The sequence below is a fragment of the Sminthopsis crassicaudata genome, chromosome 5 (assembly GCF_048593235.1).
Source record: "Sminthopsis crassicaudata isolate SCR6 chromosome 5, ASM4859323v1, whole genome shotgun sequence".
Taxonomy (NCBI): Eukaryota; Metazoa; Chordata; class Mammalia; order Dasyuromorphia; family Dasyuridae; genus Sminthopsis; species Sminthopsis crassicaudata.
The window spans coordinates 29,450,204-29,472,085 of record NC_133621.1 but is presented as its reverse complement, the minus strand read 5'-3'; the positions used below and the strand labels follow the sequence as shown (position 1 = coordinate 29,472,085).

At 33.2% G+C, this 21,882-nt stretch overlaps 1 protein-coding gene across 5 annotated transcripts in view; it reads right to left on the bottom strand.

The window, feature by feature from the left end:
- The window catches only part of ZNF385D (zinc finger protein 385D), a 374,854-nt gene that overhangs the window by 101,149 nt on the left and 251,823 nt on the right, over positions 1-21,882 (bottom strand). For 2 of the 5 annotated variants that reach the window (XM_074269009.1, XM_074269008.1), the window contains exons 4-5: positions 12,231-12,275; positions 5,924-6,086 (exon numbers count right to left, since the gene is read on the bottom strand). In XM_074269009.1, the coding sequence (XP_074125110.1) occupies positions 5,924-6,086; positions 12,231-12,275 (208 nt within the window). Of the gene's footprint in view, positions 1-5,923; positions 6,087-12,230; positions 12,276-13,816; positions 13,938-21,882 lie in introns of those variants that run through there. The other 3 variants (XM_074269011.1, XM_074269012.1, XM_074269010.1) reach the window with 3 other exon arrangements.

Genomic DNA, 21,882 nt, shown 5'->3' with positions numbered 1-21,882 from the left:
GGGTCAAATTTGAATTCAAGATCCAGAATTCTAAGCACTTTGCAATCTAACTGCTTTAGGGAAAGTGCTGTCTCAGAATAAGTAGTCTACATTTGCTATTTTCTTACTAGCAGTTTTTTTACCTCTCTCCTTCCTCATCTCTAACATTTACAAAGGCTTGCTGTTTTTCAAGTTGCAAATTAAGACTTTAGAAGGTTTACTCAAAAGCTCATTGGATCTCTTATCTTCCTTACAGTGACTTAAATCCCATGGAAGACATCCTTAGGAGTTAAATAAAATTCTATTGTTTCTCTTTGACTTCTCTCCCCATCTGGATTCCATTTTCACTTGTAGGACATAAATAGGATTGCTCTAAGATTAAATGAATATTCTCTGTGTACACTTGCTTCTGGTTTCTCTATCAAAGTATCCCACGAGCGCCTTTACAAATCATTGCACAGTTAAATGTTGGGGCAGGTAAAAGAAGGGGTTTCTAGATAACTTGAGAAGAAAAACTTAGAATCACAGATTCAAAGCTGTTAGATTTTAATCTTATTACAGTTGGAGTCGATTTTGTAACTCTTACACTCCAATGGTCTTATTTTACAGATGAGGAAACCTCTGTCACAATTGGTCACATATATAGTAAGTGGCTTGGGGCTTCTGACTAAATCTACTCCTATTTCACTTCTAGTATATGATGTTTAGAACATCTGGATTTGGGGATTGGTTTATTCAGCTGGTTATATCTTTAGGACAAAGATTATTTTTCTTCAGTTATTTCAGTCTTTTTGACTCTAATTTTTTTTTTTTGACAAAAATAATAGAATCGTTTTTAATTTGTTGCTCCAATCCATTTTACAGATGAGGAAACTAAGGTAAATAGGCTTAAGTGACTTATCCAAGCTTACACAGCTAGTGTCAATCCAGATTTAAACTCAGGTCTTTCTGCTCCAGGCTTGGCACTCTATCCATGCTGCCCTTTAACTGCCCTAGGATATTTTTCATAAGAAAAGGTCAGCAATTCTTTTCATACAATGGATTTTTCACCAACTAGGTTAGAATTTGGTGAATATTAAGAAGTTCATAAAGAAGAATGAATACATAAATTTAAGCTCAGCACTGTTGTATTAAAAAAAAAAAAAAAAAAAGATTTCAGGCTACCTGGCAACCTAGAAAAGTCAAAGTATTCAAAAGAGGTATATACAAATTGCAGTAGATGACCCCAACCCTCCAATTCTGAAATTTAGTGATTCAATGAAAAACATTGTGCATGTCAACATTGGCACAAACAATTATTCCAATACTAAATTTTACAGTTATATCATCATTTTAGTCTTGCTGATATTCATTCCCATGGTTAGCCTCATTTATTAACCACCAAGGTCATGATCACTGTTAGATATAAATATGCTTGTATGTGTCCATAAATGTGTATATATGTACTGTGTGTATTGTACATATGGGGTAGCTGCCCATGTAATACATATATAATATACAGATATATTTCTGTATGTATATGTTAGAGTTATCCTAAAATTGAGTCAAGTAAATATTTTAATTTTAAGAGATCAGTGATATTTTGTGTGCTTTCTTTTATTCTTCAATATTTGTGGTAAGTACTCAAATGGGATAAATTAACAGGGAAGAGAGAAGGGATGTTTTTCTGGATGAAAATTTTTAAATTTAAATTTAAATTTAGGTTTTAAAAAGATGATTCACCCGCCTTTCTTTGTAGTTGCCATTCTAGAATGTCATGGCATTTGGCCAAGAAGGAAACATGAGGATGATACTATGTGACAAGAATTTGTAACACTAGTAAAAAAATTACAAGATCAGCTGATCACAAAAGCACAAAATGAGGAAGCCAAACTTAGCTTTAGGATTATAGTACTTTTTTTTTTTCCCATCTAAGCAATGGAAATAAAGGTTCCTAGGCTCCTAGGCACTCAAAATTGCAAAGTGAGTGAACTTAATTTTGGTATGATTCTATTTCTACTTCTCTCATCTCTGAAGATACACCATATGTTATATTCAAAGATGATGATGTTATTAATGATGATTATAATAATAATAATGTAGTACTTTTAGATTTATGTTATTATATATCAGTTATCTCATATAATAATCTTATCTTGCTAATGTTGCCCTTATAGTCCAAACTATTCATTATTGTTTCTTATTTCTAAATTGAGTCAATTTCTCTACTTACTTAATTCTTTTACTGTTGTCACAATATTTTTCAATTTCAATCTATGATTGATTTATTTCATCTCCTTGCTTAAAATAATATATTGTTCCCAAGTCCCAAAAGATCCTGCTTCTTTATTAAATTTTTTCTCATCATCTGTATCTTATTTTCCTATTATTTTATACTAAAAATATGTTTCTTTCTTTTGTATTAATATCCATTTATCTCTTTTTCTCAATCAAATTTAACTTGAGAGAGATAGGGAATCTATCCTAGAAGCAGGAATACCTGAACTGAAACTAATCTCTTCCCTTCTCCTCCCTTTGTCTGTGGCTAGATATGCCACTTTATTTTTCACTGACTCATAAGCAAAATGAAGATATTGAACTGGATTTTCTTTTAAGGGTCTGGTTAGTTTGGGCATCCTTCAGATTCTTCTTGAATCATTATACTGAGAGCTAATTAGGTGTACGCGTGACCATACAAAACTCAGAATCCAAGACAGAAAACATCAGAATTCTAAGCAATATTCATATAAAGCAATATGGTATGATAGATAAAAGAATGAACCTATAAGACCTGGGTTCAAATAAAAACTCAACACATGTTAGCTTTGTGAGTACAGGCAAGTCATTTAACAGAGCCCCAAGCCATTCTCTAAGTCTATCAGTGGCAAAGCAGGGGTACATCTTTGCTGAGAGAGGAAGTTTTCTATATCAACCAATAAGAGCACATCACAGGTTTAGTATATCCCTACAAAAAGGGAACAGAGGATTGAATAGTAATTCAGTTGTGTCCATATCTTTGTGACCTGATGGACCATCACACAGCAGGCCCTCCCAAAGTCTGAAAATAACAGTCCATTAAGCAATAAGAAGCTTCCTCATTAAGAGAAAGGGGACATTGAGCCAGATAACCTTTGAAGTCCCTACTGTTATAAATCCATGCAGCAACCCCCTCTAAGGTCTTTCCTTGCCTAACCCAAAATGGTATTAAACTCAAAGAAATAACCTGCTTGGCTACATAGCAACTTAGAAAAGGATACACTAATTTAATCAACGTTGTGGATTTTTTTTTTTATTTTGTTAGACATTTCCCAATTATATTTTAATCTGGTTCCTGGTAGCATCTAGGAACTTTGTTTGTTGGCAGGCTGAGGCTTGACACCTCTACCCTAAAATACTTCATGATCCAGAAATCAGTCTCCTTATCTTTTCCCCTCAAAATATCCATACCCATATTTCAACTGAACTTTACACTTAGGAGTAAAGAAATCAGATTAAAATAAATTGTATTTAGATAAGAATGACAGATTTTTCCTGTGTGACTCATTCAGAAGAATTTATATTTTAAAAGAGGATGCTAATCAACCCACAGGAATTTTGGGTGACAAGAAGAATATAGATATAGGTATAGATATAGGTGTACAAGGGAATCAAGGATGAAAATACTTATATAGAACAGGAGAGCCTTCCTGTTGCTCGTCAAATATTGTATTTCATTTATCTTTGTCACTTTGTTCAAGGAATGGACCAGTCATTATTCTGTTTTACACTTGTTTCTGAATTGAGGGCAAATAGTATGACCTGCCATCAAACAACTACAAGCCCGAGAACCCAGCACTGACTATGTTTCAAATCCCAAACTTTTTCATATCTGTAAACTGGGAGAATCAACTCATTCTAGTTTGTCTAAATCATCCAAGAATCTTAAGTAAAACTTCAGATTGGCTATCTGTTCCCTACTTCCCCAAATAAGGAAGATAACTAGAAATAAAAAGACACTACATTTAGATCAAGAGAACCTCATTTAGAATCTAGGTTTACCTGTTTTCTGTTTGTGCGCCCTTGAACAAATTACATCCTAAGCTTCTGTTACCTCATTTGCAAAATGATCTCAAAATAAATCCCATGACATTTTAAGTCTGTTTTTAGCTCCTGTAATTCCTAGTGGGTAGCTCTTACCTTATCCCTTTGGATAACAGAGTTTTAGACTATGACTCACTAGATTGTCACAGCTCCAGATCCCTACTTTCCCAGTTTCTTGCCTAAAGATCATTTAACCTTACTCATAGAACTTGTTGTGGGCAAGGGCACTTCTAATCTCCAATTCCAGACAGTTCTCTTGTGTGTAGATATAACAAAAGTTATTATACCTTAGAAGCTAGGATAAGATCTGGATAACTGAACTACCAATGAATTCCCAAGACTAATTAACATCTTTCCATACATGCTTAGTCTTTTGTTCTCTTAACAATTGTCTGCTTGCAACTTTGATCTTGTTCACTGTGCCCAGTTCACTGTCCCTAAATGGCAGAGAACATAGGAGAGCTTTTTGTTTGTTTGTTTTGTTTTTGAGGTGCAGAGGGATACTTTTGGTTTTTGTTTTATTTTTTTCCCCCTCAGAGAACAGAACTCTAGTAGAGTTTAAAAGAATGGACTTGAAATCTCATCTAATCCTATCCATCATTCCTCAGATGATAACATTAAGATCCAAAGAGATCCCCTAACTACCTTGTAATGTACATCATGTTGCCCAAGAGATAAATTCAAGGGCAAGATATTGTGTCTATGTCTATAAGTCTGTCTATCTATATCTATATCTATATCTATATCTATATCTATATCTAGATAGATAGATAGATATAAGGAATGATGACACAGCCACACATTACAGCAAAAATTCTGTCCATCTCAAGTGGTCATAGCCACTTTATCTTCCCAAAGAAAGTTGAATAAAAGAGCAATCCATCCTGGGCAAGGAATTGTCTTAGATAACAATGGGAGACTTTCATAATATTTATTCTCTGTTTGTATATACTTTTACAACACAACTGAGATGTACATTCAGAAGCACAACCAGAGGCCTTTATCAGGATAATAAAATTACCAGATCATAAGTTTTAATTTTCCTCTCAACTTTCAGATGGTGTCATGATGTTTAAAAATATCTATTTAGGCAAATCCCACTGGATTTACCTGATGCTCATTAGGCTTTTATTTGCAAGAATTGTCCTAACCGACAATTTAATGCCCCATACTTCAGCTCAAAGACTCTGTTAAAAAGAGTAATTAGCATCAATAACACTTACCTGTATGTGTAAAGTACAGGCTATGCACCCATAATAAGTAAAGAATCACAACACAGGTACTTTAAACAATGAAGTGAGTGGAATTGATGAGACAAAGACTATCCCTAATGAGGTCTTTATTGAAGGTCCCTTCATAAAATGAAGATGCAAAGTCTGGGAGAGAATTTATCATGAAATAAAATTGTATATCAATCATCGGAAAGAGTTAAGTGCTGCCTTCAAGCTGCAAACCAAATCCTGGATCCCACAGAACACTTATCAATCCAGGAAACCTAGATTTAATCATTTACAAGCACTGAATCTCTCAAAAGTCAAAACCCCTTTCAAATATGGAAAACTTACAATGTGCTACCTGGGAATTATCTGAATCTCTCAGGGATGCTGAAAAGGAAAGGAGTGGGAAAGGGAATAATTCCTCACTGAACAGAAAAATGGCTCCAATCCCTTTCAAATATGAAAAACTCACATTGTATCTGGGAATTATCTGAACCTCTCAGGGACGGTGAAAAGGAAAGGAGCAGGGGAGGGAATTCACCACTGGACAGAAAAATGGTTCCAGAGTGATGTTGGCATGGTGAGAACAGAACCCAACAGAGCAGGGAGATGTGAAAACGCAACCCCCAGAACGGAAACAATGACAACAACAAAGATTATCTCATAACCTGTTTTGTCAGAGCTGGTATTGATGGCATTGGTAGTGATGGAGGTGAAGGTAGTCTTTGCGCTGTCCTTGGCAGGTACAGATTTCTGTTTATTTTTCATGGCTTCCAGTGCTTTGAGCTTCTTGGCATGTTTAGTGCCTTTGTAGTGGGCCGCAGCCTGGCTCTACAAAGGAGAACAAAATGAACCATGCAATCAGGCTCATTTCTAAACTGGCATTCTCTGTATTAGTACAAATACAGATGACCTTTCAATAATGGGTACCATCCATACTCTTCCTGACAATGATCAAATAGCTAGCACGTTTCAGAATGATGCCGGAATATGAACAGAATTGGGTGCGTAAGAATCCCAAGGCAGAAAGGATCGAATTGGATAAAACCTAAAAAAATAAAATCTTGACACATCACTGAATATTTTTTGGTGGTGTAAAGAATTTCACTTTGGCACATTGGAATGCTGCCTTCATTCTACCATATTGCTTGTCTCCCTAAGACTTAAACAAGGAGACTAATGAATTGTCCATCTGGCCCATTTACTCAAAAATGTGTCCAATGCAATCACTGAATGTATTACTAACAGGAGTTGCCAAAACTGTTTATGTGTAGGAGCTCATAACTAACAAGGGAAGGGGCTACTCTACAGATACATAGCTGGGTGAAAGAGTTTAGGAGGAAATATGGTGCCTACATTTTAATATTTGGAAGCTATTCAACTTTCTAGCTTTAAAAGGAAGGGTCAGTTTATCCTGCTCCCACCGGAAGGAAGCCAGTAAAATTCAAGACTAAGGACATTCTTTCAAATCATGAATCTCAGAGACTCTGACTTATTGCCAAGAGCTCCCAATGTGTTCTGACTAACAAGTGAAACTGATGGTAGCAGTGTCTTTTACCAATGTTTCTGCAGAGATTTTCCCATTCTTTATATTTTTTCAATAATACATGTATTTCCCCTTTAATTTATTGATATAAGTATATATTAAGAGGGCCTTTAAATATAAATCCTTCTTTTCATCCTACTTTTCTCCCATTCTTTAAAGAAGATCAAGAACACAGACCTAGGAGTAGAGGTTGGAATGATAGGCTACACTAAGGATTGTTTGGGTCCCTTTCTATAATGAGATGTTGAAATATCTGAAATTCTTAAACCTTCACATTTTACAAATCGATATCTAATGGACAAATATTTCCCCAAGAATTGAGGAACCTAAGTCTGGGATCCTATAATAAGTAAATAGTATTACTTTTTTTTTTTTTTTTTTTTTTTTTGTGGAAGATATAATTCTCTTTTAAAATTTAAGTTTTATTCTTCTCCTTTCCATTACTTCCTCTTTCTCCACTCCACTCATTCTTTCTTGAAGGCCAAGAGAAAAACTAACTTTGTACAAGGCTTGAAATAGAAATGATTGAGACAAATCAGCTGTTAGGACTTAACATCACAAAACTCTACTGATGATGAAAAGGCCATTGTGCTCTACCATCTTGAAGTCTCATTGATCACTGAACATTCATGAAAAAGTAAACACTTATCAGCATCTCTTTTATCTTGTACAGAGTAGAGTTTAATGTTGAAATGAATTGAGCTAGTAGTAGGGAAAATTAGTAAAAAAAAATAATGACCCAACTTTAAAGAGTGAATTTTTAAATTAAAATATATGCTAATAAACATTCAAAAATCACTCTTTTCATCTAGCTACTAGAAAAGTGTATTTAGTCATTTTAAAATGTATTAATCTATTAATATTAAAATTTATCAATTTATTTAAGGTGCATCATTCTGACTGGCTAAAACATGAGATTTTTAAAATATAAGTACCAGGTACCCTTATTGAAAGAACACTGGACAGTGAAGTTATTTATTAGAACAACTTAAACAGATAGCACAGTCATGCATCATTTACACATTTTCAAGGACACATAACACTGAGACATACTAAAAGCCAAAAACAAGAAGTTAAGAGATGCTACAGTTAAAGAAACAATGTCATATTAGCATGATCATGTGATATAAAGTATTTCCATTGAATATAATTTTTTTATCATTTCCACCAAGTAATAAACATTTACTTTAATATTGTTCTTTTAAAATATTTTTATTTTCTTTTTCTTTTTCCTTTTTTTTTTTTTTTTTTTTTTTTTTGAGATTGGATGTCTCTGTCCCACCAACACTGAAAGTAGAGCAGCCATTTACAAGCCTGACCCCACTATTGATAAGCATATTTATTCTGATCTGTTCCATTTCCACTCTATGAGTGGTTTACCATTTTTTGAGCAGCCTGGTGCTCTCCACTCTTAGGAGTTCACCATATTTTTGCTAGACTTAGTTCAGAGATCTGATTAAATTTAGCTTTACTAGAGCTCAGAACTTCTAAGCCCAAGCAACCCACCAATCTTGTTCTCTCTGATAATAGGGATAAAGATTTATACAAGCATTTGTCACCATGCTCCATTGGTCAAGTTTTTATTTTATTTATTTCTTTAAAAAAAAAACAAAAACATTTCTATTACTGGATAGAATAGAGGGGAATTGCATATGTACCTGTAAATCTATTATATCCAACTTGCTACTGCTTTTAAATACATAATAAATATATCTTATAACTTTTCCCCTTTATTCCCCTCTTCCCCCCCCATTGTAGAAATGGCTACCAATAGACACAAATATGGATATCTATACCTATATCTGTGTGTGTATGTGTGAGTGTGTATAAAATCATTCTCTTCATACTTCTATTTAGCAGTTCTTTCTCTGGATGTATCTCTTCCCTTCCCTTTGTAGTGTATTTGGATATTTATAATAGTCAAAATGACTTACTCAAAGTTGTGATTTTTAAGTTTGTTTTCAAACTAGTCAAGCTTTTCAAGGATAATTATATCAATTCAATTAAATTATTTGATAATTTATTTGATATTTGATAAAAGTGTTTTATAAGTTATATTTTCATCTTTAAAAACTTAAGCACCACCCACTCCATTTTTCCCCTGTCTCCAGTGGAGAAATGTGAACTTTTCAAAAGCATTCTAAGATTGGGTAGAAGGGGTGATGACTTATACTGAAAAGTAATTTAATCAATATGGAAAAATCCTGTTTGGAATCTAATTTACTCATTTAAATTAGTACATTATAACATACAAATAAGAAAGAAATAACATAAATTCATGTGTGAAATGATACATACAATGAGATTTCTGTTGATATCTTTATTGGGTAATTAGGAGGTAGGACCAAGCCAGGAGTCAGAAAGACACGAATTCAAATCTGGCCTCAGATACTTAATAGCTATGTGAGCTTGGGCAAGCACTTAACCATATTTGCCTCAGTTATCTTATCTGTAAAATGAGCTGGAGAAAGAAACAAAAAGTCCCTATAGAATCTTTGCCAGGAAATCCCAAATAGGATCATAGGCATGACTGAGAGTAACTTCCTAGGCTTCCAAGTGATATAATTAAATTTCAGACATCTTACCATCTTTAAAATTTTCAACTGTCCACCTCCTCAATGACAGCCATACTTTAAAAATCCTTTCAAGGACCAGGTATGAATTTATCTCTAGTGGATCTAGGGAGTAAGCCCATTTATAAATAATATGAATAGAGAAAATGTAATTCTAAAATGATGGTCCTAAGCAAATTCTCACTTTCCTGAGCTGTGAACTCAAAAACTAAATTGGAGAACATCAATTGAAGTGTGCCCTCAAAGAAATTGTCCAATGAAACTCAAGAAGGTCATTGTGGATTCAATTAAGGAATCTGTGTGATGAGAATACAGGGACAGAATTAAAGAGAATGCTAAGTACTGATCCAATCAATCTGTTTAACAATGGCAAACAACCCAGATCTTGTAGACTTCCAGTCTGTCTTTATTTTACTTGAATATTTCAATTATAGGGAGCTATGATTTCCATAGTGACAGCCCTCCCTATATCAACTGATGTAGGCTGCCTTCCTTTTTTACCTTAATAATTTTTTTTTATTTTTTATTTATCTATCTATCTATTTATTTATTCATTCTTTTATTTATTCATTTATTTATTATTTATTTTTATTGTTAGTAATCTGCATTTCAAAATCATTATGTGGTATCCAATCTAACACTGAATTTTTGCAGATGCAACTGGACTGATACTTATAGGAAAGTCCTCCACTGGCTTTGATCACAAAGGCTTTCCTTCTACAAGAAATCTTTCCCATTTACCCTCTCCCCTCCCTGTCTTCTTTCTGAGATTACTTTCTGTTTTACATATATTTATCTCATATATACCTAGTTGTCTGTTATCTTCCCTATTAGAACTGGAGCTCCTTGAAGGCAGCCATTATACAATTATCTTTGTTTTCCTAGAACTTATCATTTGCTTATCTCCCAACTAATTTCAGAACTACTAGATCCTCCTAGAATTCATATTCCACTGGCCCAGTTATTGAAAATCTGGGGCCCTTTTTTCCCAAAGGACTGGGAGGGAACATTAGTAGAGTATTACCTCCACACCAGTGATGTCATTATCAGGGCAAATTTTATTTCAAAGTTTCAGCATAAGGGCAGAGTACTTCTCCTTTTGGGAGAAAGTTCCCTAGAGTGACTTCCTCCTTCTTAGCTCACTTCTTGTCTCTCTACAGCCCTCATGATGACACAGCATGACTGGCACCCAATAAGCCTTCCTCTGGGCTTTCCTTACTCATTAACCCCCAGTCTGTGGAGCTGAATTACCCATCCACCCCAGTCAGAATGTTGTCTATATTATAGCCAGCTTTTCCTACTAGTTTTGTCCCAGATGGAAAATAACTAACCTAGCTTATACCATTAGTTCACTTGCATTATCCAAAAAGTTATTTAAATTCTCTAAGAAACCTGGTTTAAAAGTCATAGGTAATGCTTTGATGAGTAGAATTGCATGTTATAAAGATTCTGATGAACTCACTGTAAAATTCCAGAAGGAAAGATCAAGAAATATTATCTCATGTCTTTCAAGATCATCTGAACAAGACACAGTGAATTAGATAGACTAAATCTTTCAATCACATCTGATCCTGCTGTGGCCATAAAAAAAAGTCTCAGCCCAAGTGTGGCTCCTGCTGTGAAGTTATAAAAGCAATAACTCAGGAGAAGCATCTTCCCTGGCTTAAACAATTTTTACATTTTGGGGAAGACAGAAGGAACCAAAGTGGAATGTCACTGGTCCATGTTTCCAAGGATCATTTCCTGAGCTTTATTAACCAGTTTTCATTTCAAGGTCTTCCTGGAAAGCTGGGAACCATTCCATAAAAATGTGTGTGTATGTGCATTTAGAAATATATGCTCTTAGATCCATCTGTATGCATATATCTGCATGTATATTTTAAAGGAAAAGAAAGAGCTTCCTGTTCTAAAAAAAAAAAAATTAATAAGTAATCAAACAGCTGCAGTAATTGCATCATGATTATAAGAATAGAATAAAGAAGAGTTTAATGTTTTCAACGCAAAGAAAATAAGTCAGTGAATAAGAAAAGGTCACTCTAACTGACCTTACGTATTGAATGAAAATATAAAGCAAAACAAATAGCAGCCGCAAAGGCAAGGAACAACACTGCATTTTCTCATAGACCCCTGTGAAATAAGTGGGTCTTTTATAATTTCCCTTTAGGTCATGTGCCAATAGTCTAATCTGATTTTTAATATCTTGAATATTGGCTGCAATTTTTAGGAAATAACTCAAATTAAAGCAAATTGGAACTCAAATTCAACTAATGGTTAAATATATCCATCTAGAACCAGTTTGTTTGTCCTTGTCTTTAAGATAAGAATTTCTTTCTGAATCACTACTATCTAGTGGGGCCACTTACAATATTTTAAAATCATAGTACAATTTTGATTTAACTCTGTATGTGATGTTTTGAGGACCTTTTAAAAATAGAATTACCGGATACTCATAGCATTTCTGATATTAATTTTTTTGATTGTAATATAAATACAAAATTAAAAAGGTAATGGTTGCTGGTGATATCATACAAATTGACCGATGTAAAAAAACAACAGTACATAAAGACAAAAATCAGACAGCAAGCAATTGAAGGTAGATATATGACCACTTCTTTTTCTTCTAAAAATATTATGATGGAATATATTGGTTGAAAATAGGATCATATCTAAAAATTATCCTTCAACAAAAAAAGTTTGAGCTGGGGCTAATTTCACTCTAAACAATTTATATTAGTCAAAATGTAAGCATTTTATATATAAAATGAATGTTATATTTATCCATCATATAATATAAGTATAGGCCACATATGAATTATATTAGTTAAAGATTAGAATCTCACAAAATATAAGAATTACCTCTCTTAGTGTGAGTTGGTATTCATTGGTATTCTTTGGGAGATTCTGGGGAGGAAATGAAACTGATGAAACATGATACTGTATTCAGGAAACCTCAACTAGTTTAAAAAAAAAAAAAAAACAAATTCACTATATATTATACTTTAAAAAATACAGAGAATAATGCCAAAATATTTTTAAAACATCTTCCTTAACCCCATTTTTCTTCAAGCTTGTACCAGGGACAGGATATCTGATATTTTTTTTCCCTACTAATATGCTTTAATTTTTGAAATAGGCTTTATTTCCTATTCACTTAACACAATAGAGTATCTTCATTCACAAACACATTTTTGGTACCTGAAGGTTTTTAGGTCCACAAATTACTTCAGACTAAATTTGAAATTATAAGTTTTGTGATCCTAGGTAATTTACAGCTATAATCCTAAGCAAATTTACTAGTTTCCCTTAGGAACAATTACACATATTTCATAAACGTGTTTGTGAACCCACTTATGGGGAGGGTCCATGAAATTTCATGGTTAAAGAGGAAGACTGATCATTTTTTATTATTAAAGGATTAAAGGAATATGATGCTCTTCATCACCTTATTTAAGATTGACCTCAACAAGCCAATTGTTCTGTTTATCTGTTATGATATTCCATTGCTTATGAATGAGATGTGATAAACTGGAAAGGGGGAAGAAATAGTACAAAAGAAAATAACTAATATTTCATTCACACCATATAAAATTTACCAGAGCTGAAGGGCATCTAATCCATTAACTGCAGCTGCATGAAACTGATTCCTAGGCATATAGACTTTTGTTCTTTTTATTCAAAATTGGGTACCTACTTAAAGCTTATAAAAGGAACCTTATCTGGCAGATAAGTCATGTTAATTTGAAGTTCCATTCTCATAAACAAAGCAAAGCAATATCTTTTTTTTTTTTTTTCTTTTTGTTCCCACTCCACCCCATTCAGTAAAAGAAATTCAAATATTTAGAGAATCATAGTTTTAAGTAACTTGCCTCCACTGGTAAAAGCTTTAACATTTTAAACCCATGAATCTGGGTTGAGCAAAGGGAAACAGTCATGAATCCGATAAGTTAATTACCCTTTTCACATTTTGCATCCAGCTATAGCACAACCCATGCATAATAACCTGTTTCAGCTTGGGAAGCCAGCATGTAATTAGATGACCCAAGAGTGATAAAAACTGGAAACTTTCACCAATTTCAGCTATTCCTCATGGCAAATAACATTCAATTAAGAGTGATCTTTCCAAGACCAATGATGGGTGATTCATTTTGGATATGTCTTTGTTTGCCTCAGGACATTAAATACATGGAGTCAAGATAAAAATCTACCTCCCATCAACTAATAAACATTTATTAAGAACCAACAATGAAATAATGAGCAGAGACTTTCAACAAACACAAGTGTTACTAGGTTCAAAAATGGTGCTACCCATGGTTTCTGCAAAGCAAGAAGATAATCTGAATATTTCTTTTAAAAGAGATATTTCCAAATTTGACAGTGCAAAATATTAAGACTCTTTCCTACTGAGCTTACCCCACTGGATAGGAGCAAGCATGGGTACTCACCTGCCCAAAGCAACTCTGACCACTTATATATTCCAGAGTGCCCAATGATTGATGAAGCATTACATTATCTAAGGTGTCTTTTCTGCATTGATAAAGTGAGGGAACTTGAGTGATTGAGACAGGCTAATTGGAGTGTTTTCACCTGGTTCTCGTTGCCAAGGAAACCTGTGATGTTGAAGTACCTTCCAAACAGCTGTCTCATTGAGGATTAGATTGGGGAACTCTGATTGGGACATACATTTATAAAAAAAAAAAAAAAAAAAAAAAAAAAAAAAACTAAGAAGAAGAAGAAAAGAAAAAACTGGAAAGTTGGTTTTGGAAAAGTGTGACTGAGTGCTAACCTAACAAAAAGAATGATTATGAATTAATTAACTTTGGGAAAGTTTGGTCAGTAGAAGACACAAAGTTGTTTTAAATTCCAGAGATTCTATCAAACAAGCATTTATTTAATACCAACCAGGTTTGTTAGCTATATTAGTGGATAGGGATACAAGAATAAAAATTAAACAATATCCATACTAAATAATCTTATATTACGAATACATACAAGAGACAGAATTCTTGAGATCTCATTATTCATTCTGTTTGGTTCTATAAAAATAATAATAAAAGTGGTGGTCTTAATAAATGGTGTGATTACATGTAAGGAATTTATCCTCTCATGTTCTTGATCTCATTCTCCATGAAATGGGACAAGTAATAAATACCCACTGAATTCCATGATTGCCCCTATTAAGCAATAGAATGTAAACTCCTTAAGAATCGGCAATATTATCTTTCTATTATTGTGTTCCTACCACCAATACTACTCTTGGCACATGATATTTGTTTAATAAATGCCTGTCGAACAGAATTGAGGGGAAAATCCAAAAACAACTTCCATAGTAATACTCTCCTAAATTAAAAGTTCCTTTGAGAATGCCTTTCTTAGTGGAGAAATGTTATTTTTTATCATTCATATTAGTGCATGTAATGATATCTGGGATCACCTATGAAATCAGAATGTGTGTTGAGCTCAATTTTACTTTATGGCATTTCTTGGCAGTTCTCTTTGGTCTGTCAAAAGTACTTTGGGGAATTTTTTTTTTTATGGCTCTTAAAGCATCTGACACAAACACAAACCATTGTTTGATGCTTTGATGAAGCTTATCATTAAAAGCAAATGGTTCTACTTACAGAAAGGAGCTTGCTTTAGGTTAAAATTTGTCAAAAAGTAATATGGAGGTTTATTTTTTAAAATTTTAATAAATAATAGAATTTCCTTTGGAAAGCAGAAAAATAATGACTTATTCTTATAAGAACTATGTATTTTAAAACTTATTATTTTAAAAATGCCAGTGCATAAATATTGAAGGGCTCTATTAGCACATACATAAGGAATTGGCTTTACAAAAAAAACATTTAATTCTCTTAGGCCACAAGTACAACATAAACTATAAATTACTGCTTCAGGTCAGATCTATAAAATATTTTTCTTAAAGATTCAGGCACAACTAAATATGTTTTCCCAACTACTAGAATATGGATGTAGGGTAGCCAATCCCTACAATCAGTGTAACAAATGGATTAGAAATGCAATAGAAGTCAACAACATGACATAGGGGCTTGAAAAAACCCCTGATTATATTGGCGGATTTGCCAGAATGAGAAATATTTTTCTATCCTTAACTCATTGCTGTCAGACAACAGTTGAAATGTTTTATTCAGTTCTGAGATTCACATTCTAGGAAACTATCAAGTGGATGCCCTGGGGACAATAGATAGAAAATTTTCACTGGAAAGACTAGAACTTTCTTCTTTAAAGATTACTTCCTACAATGTCTGTATAAGTAGTCTATTTATTTATACTCTGCCATTCCCAATAGAACTTAAATACTTGGTGAGCAGAGGATGGTTTTGCCTATCATTTTATCCACAAAATTTAGAATAAAGTCATACATAATCTTTTGAATTGACCTTCCAAGGATCAGTGAAAGGAATAGGGGATACTTAGTCTGGAGAAGAAAAGACTTGGGGGCTGTTAAATGGGAAAAAAAAATTATACTTTTTAAATTTGAAATTGTTTTCTTCTTGAACCCATGTCATAAAAGTATCAATAGATAAAAGATTTAGAGAGCTAGACCTTGAAATTAGAAAAAATATTTCTCAACAATTTTAGTGGTTCCACAGTTGAATATGTTGCTTCCTTGTGTAATGAGTGTGCCATTATTAGAAACCTTCAAGCAAAGGACAGAAGACTACTTATCAAGGACATTGTGAAGTGTATAGCTCAAGTATAAGAAAGATTTAATATCCTTTCAAATTTTGACAGTCTATGATTCTATGAAGGCAGCATTTTATCCAGAAACTGATGAAGAAAAGTCTATTTATTCCTTTCCTAGTCATTAACAAAATATAGGTGTATTCAAGAAACCTTGCATTTCCTCATATAAGTGAATACAAATTGATACAGCCAAATGAAAACAAAACATTTAAAAATGTATGTGAAATATTGGCCAAAATGGAATTGACATAAAAGAGAACATCATTTTTAATAGACTTAACCTAAATATTTCCCTTCCTTCTCATTGCTAGCAATGATATTCACGATAAAATAGTGTGTGAATATGCTTGTAACCAACCAGTCAAAAGTTGTTTCTTCTTTTAACTTCAAAATACTTTTGTTAAACCTTTTTTATGGGGGAAATAAATTCCCCCTCTTAGCCAGTTCTATCACATTAAATTACATTGATTGTTCTCACATTAAATAAACCATTTGAAATTGTCTCACACTCCATACTCATCAAATTCACTTAGAAGCATGTAAGACAGGGAGGTCAAGGTTAAAAACAAAGTAATGGCAAAGGATGACTTCTTAAAAACTAAACTATTTATAGAAGAATTTTTATGTTGATAAAGAACAAAAAACAAAGTAGATACCCTTCAACTGAAGAACATCTACCTAAGTCGTGGTATATGAAGGCAATAGAATATTGTGTTGTAAAAGTGAATGTGACAAGCACCATAGAATATTAGTTAGAACACTGAATAAATTCAGAAGGATCTAGGTTCAATTCTACTTTAAATATTTATTACTTATATGTCTGACATTGTGCCTCAGTTTCTTTATTTGATAAATAGTGGAGTGTGTGAATAGATCAATGTATCCTAAGGTCCTTTGAATTATGAATCTATTATCATGTGAGGAAAAATGAATACATAGAAGCATGAGAAGAATTATGATCTGAGGAAAGTGAAGTAATCATAATAAAAGACAATATATGCAACAACAATACAAACAGAAAGAACAACAATGTAATCAAAATAAATATTGCAAAATTATAATTGTTGGTTTTGACTCCAAAGAAAATATGAGAGGAATTATTTCCTTCTCACTTCTTTGCAAGGGTGAAGGGACAAATGATGTAGAAGACTTCATACCATGTAATATTTTTTTAAATATGGTCTTAATTTTGTGGAACTGTTTTTCCCTTCTCTTTATTATTTATTATAAGAATAGCTTTCTGCAAGGGACAAAAAGAAATAAGATACTATTTTTTCTAGAAATAAGAAACTATTAATCCAAAAGAAAACAGTAAAATCTTTCAGAAGAAAAATAAACCATCTGCAACTAAAAAACAATTATTTATTCTTTTCCAATGTGCCCAAACAAAATTATATTTGGTCAGCTCTATGGCAGAGTAGCCAAAATTCATAATTTTAGTGATTTTGTGTTGTAATACCTTTCATGAGTTTATATTATTATCCATAATGTCCATTCGTATCAGTCATTCAGCAATTAGTTAAGTTACAATTTTGTGTGAGGTAGGAGGTAGGAAATGTGATGAAGAGAAAAGAAGAAAAGAGATAAGGAGAGGAGAGAAAAGGAGAGAAGAGGAAAGGAGAAGAGAAGAAAAAAAACAAAAACCCATTTCCTCTATGGGGGTACAGAATCTAAAGGGAAATACAAAAATAAAAGTATCTAAATCATTGAAAGTATTTGGATATGATTTTAAAACTAAGAGGTATTAGCAGTTGAGAGATCAGAAAATATTTACAGGAGGACTTTTAGTTAAATCCTGAAGAAACCTAAGGAAATTAAGCAGCAGAGATAATGGAGAGAGAATCCAGGGATGGAAGCCAAATAGTGCAAAGGAAGGATTGATGGAAACAAGGAAACAACAAGGAGCACAGTATAGCTGGATAATAGAGTACAGGAATACCTCACAGCTATTGAGGGTTTGATGCCAGAACACCTTGGCAAAACAAATGTTACCAAAAAGCAAATCACATGAATTTTTAGTTTCCTCATACATATAAAAGTTATGTTTACACTATGTCTTTTGAGTGCACAGTGGTATTTTGTCTAAAAATGTACATAATCTAATTTAAAATACTTTATTGCTAAAAAAAATTGCTAGCCATCATCTGAGCCTTCAATGAAATATTATCTTTCCTATGGTAGAGGGTCTTGCTTCAGTGTAGATGGCTTCTGGCTGATCAGGGTGACGGTGATGGAAGACTGGGTTGTCAATGGAAATTTCTTGCAATAAGACAACAATGAAGTTTATCACACTGAGTGACTCTTCCTTTTACTTGAACACTTAAAGGTCATTGTAGGGTTATTAAATGGCCTACTTCAAAATTGTTGGGAAATAGGAAATGGGAAAGCCCAAGGAGAGAAAGAGAAATTGAGAAATAGCAGGTGGGTGAAGTGGTCAAACATACCCAACATTTATTGATTAAGTTTTCCATTTTATATGGACATATTTTGTGGCAATTCACAAAACAAATGACATCAAAGATCACTGATCACAGGTCATAATAATAGATAAAATAATAATGAACAAATTTGAAATATTATAAGGATTACCAAAATCTGATAGTTAGTTGCTTGACCCAAAGTTGCCACAAACCTACAATTTGTAAAAACAAACAAAAATAAAACAAACTCATGAGGCACAATTAAATAAAGTCTAATAAAATGAGGAATGCCTGTATTAGGAAGAGAGAAAGTCTAAGAAGGCTGGATAGGGAGGAAGGGGCCAAGTTGTGAAGGTTAATATAAGACTCCTGGGAGGTGAGGAACTTAGAGCACAGAATAAAACACAGATTTTTTTTTTCTTTTTTCGTGGAATTGAGCAAAAATTGAATTTGTTTTGTTTGGCTTCATATTTGTAAAATATTTTTTCCTCTTTTCCCTTAAGGATAAATAGTAGGAGAAGGGAAAACAGATTTTAATTGAAAAATAATTTTAAGAGTTTTTCTCCTATACAAATTTGGGTTATGATTAATTATGTGTCATTTCATTTATTTCTTGATCTTTAAACTATATTTTTAAACAAAATTTAGCTTCTCCCTTTGGCTTTCTTTCATATTGACATCATTACCAAGTTTTATGTTGACATGTTGAGACTCATCAAATTCATCATATAATTCCCCTCCTTCCTACTTTGTAATGTAGACAAGATGGCTACATGTCTTAGGATATAATGTCCTTATGCTTGGAATATTTTTCTCTTACCCCTACCTTTTAGATTCTCTGGCTTCCTTCAGCACTCGTCTCAAATCCCATTTCCTGCAGAGGCCTTTCCCAGTCACCAGCTGCTTGTATTATCCCCAATGAAATTTCTTTCCATATACCCAGAATCATACTATTTTGTATGGATCTAGATATCTACTTATTACTTTCTCTATTAGAATGTGTACTCTTTGAGGGTAAGGACCATGTTTTTGCCATCACTTAGCACTGTGCCAGGCACACAAACAGAACTCATTGAAGGCTTAATGATTCACTATTTCATGTTGCCTTTGAATGAATAATAAAATACATTCTATCTGCTCTTGTATTTGAATCTCCAAAGATCCCATGAACTTTTGTTTCACAAGTAATGCTGTTATTCATGTTAATAATAATTAGCAATAATAACAAGCATGTATATAGTGCTATAAGGTTTACAAAGTACTTTGCAAGTATCTCATTTTCTTTTTACAATAACCATGAGAGTTAAGTGGTATTATCACATGGATTTTACCATAGAGGGAACTTAGGCAGGCAGATATTGAGGGACCTACCAAGGATCACACAACTACTGAAGCTAGATTTAAATGCATGTACTCATATTATTGTTCTGTAAGAAATGACGGGCAGGATGATTTCAAGAGATTTACATGAACTGATGCTGAGTGAACTGATCATTATACATGGCAACAAGATTATGCGATGATCAACTCTGATGGATATGGCTTTCCTCAACAATGAGATGACTGGAGTCAGTCCCAATTGTTCAGTAAAGAAGAGAATCAGCTACACCCAGAGAAAGAAATATAGGAAATGAGTGTGGACTACAAGCATAGCATTTCCACTATTTCTATTATGGTTTGCTTGCATTTTTGTTTTCCTTCACAGGTTTTTTTTTCTTTCTTTCTAGATCCGATTTTTCTTGTGTAGCATAATAACTGTATAAATATGTATACATATATTGGATTTAACACATTTAACATGCATTGAATTACCTTCCATCTAGGGGAGGGGATGGGGGGAAGGAGAGGAAAAGTTGGAACAGAAGGTTTTGCAAGGGTCAATGTTGAAAAATTACCCATGCATGTTTTGTAAATAAAAAGCTATAATAAAAAGTGAATACATGTCTTTCAAACTGCAGGTCCCAATGGCCTATCCTTTGAAATACCCATCAATTTTTACTTTAAAAGTGAACTTCCCAAATTAAAGTTATTCATAAAAATCAAGGGAAAGCAATTTTTACACATCATTAGACAATTTCTTCTACTGACTATTCACTGAAAATTAATCCCCCAAAGTTTTAGTAGAGAAAACACTTTCTATTAAGAAAGGAAATCAAGACCTGCCACTTCTATATAAACCTTTAGTAGTCTTCCCTTTGATGTTTTTCTCTGCCTGGCCTTCAATTCATGAGTAGGCTGATTATTCTATTAATAAATCTGTCCCACAGAACTGTAGTTGTTAAAAAATACCTTTGTTCCTGAACTTCATCACAGTCTACAAATAATGATTTACATCCCTACCAGCTGCCTTGCCAGTGCTAAGCACCATGAAATTTCCCTAATGTCCTCTGAGCAGACAGGAAGAATAGTGTGATACAGGGTGAAAAATCTCCCCCCATCCTACAGAGACAACGGTAATTAAGAAGGAAGGGACTCAATATCCTAGAGTTTGGGAAATACTGTCCTATATGGACTTGATCTGCACAACAAATGGATTGGTATTCATGTTTTCATGTATGAGTGTGTATGTGTGCATGTGTGTATGCACATAAGTAATCTTCATGTCTAGAGTCCTCTGACATTGTAATTAGTGATTAATTAAATTCACTTAAACTAATCACTTAACCTAGATATTTTTTAATTGACATTTCTCTTATCATATTGCTTGTTGGTCAGGGCTACTAGTATGGGTCATATTTAAGAATATGTTGCTCAGAGAATAACAAGAAGATAAAAATCGATAAATGATCACTTGCTAATAAATTAGTTATTAATTTAATAGAAAGAAATTACCATTTGATCCTCTAATCTAGGGATGCCCAATATTGATTGGGAACATAGAATATTTAAAACTGTATAAAATCGTTTATAAAGATGCCTTAAAAGAAAAATTGATTTTAATCTAATTGATTTCTGACAAATAAATAATCAGCAAGGAGTAAGCATGATGCTAAAGAACCTTGAGAACTTCATAAGAATCACTAGAAGGAACTGGGAAAGGCTGAGCTGAAAAAAGAGAAGACTCATTGGGGACATGGTAACTGTCATCAATTATCTAATGGATTGTCACATGGTAGAAGACTGAAAAAATAGAACTTGTGGCAAGGGATGGAAGTTAAAAAAAAAAAAAGGTCAATTTTGGTTTGATTTAAGAAAAAAATCTTCTTCACTCTTAGCAATATCTAAAAGTGATAGGAATTACTTCGAAAGGGAGCTTTAAGAAATATCTAGTGACAGCTTCTGGATGGACAAATCCCCACTGTTTGACACTAAAGAGTCATTTACTCTTTCATTTTTCTAAGCAACTCTTTAAATCTTGGATATTCTGAACCTCTTTTTTTTTT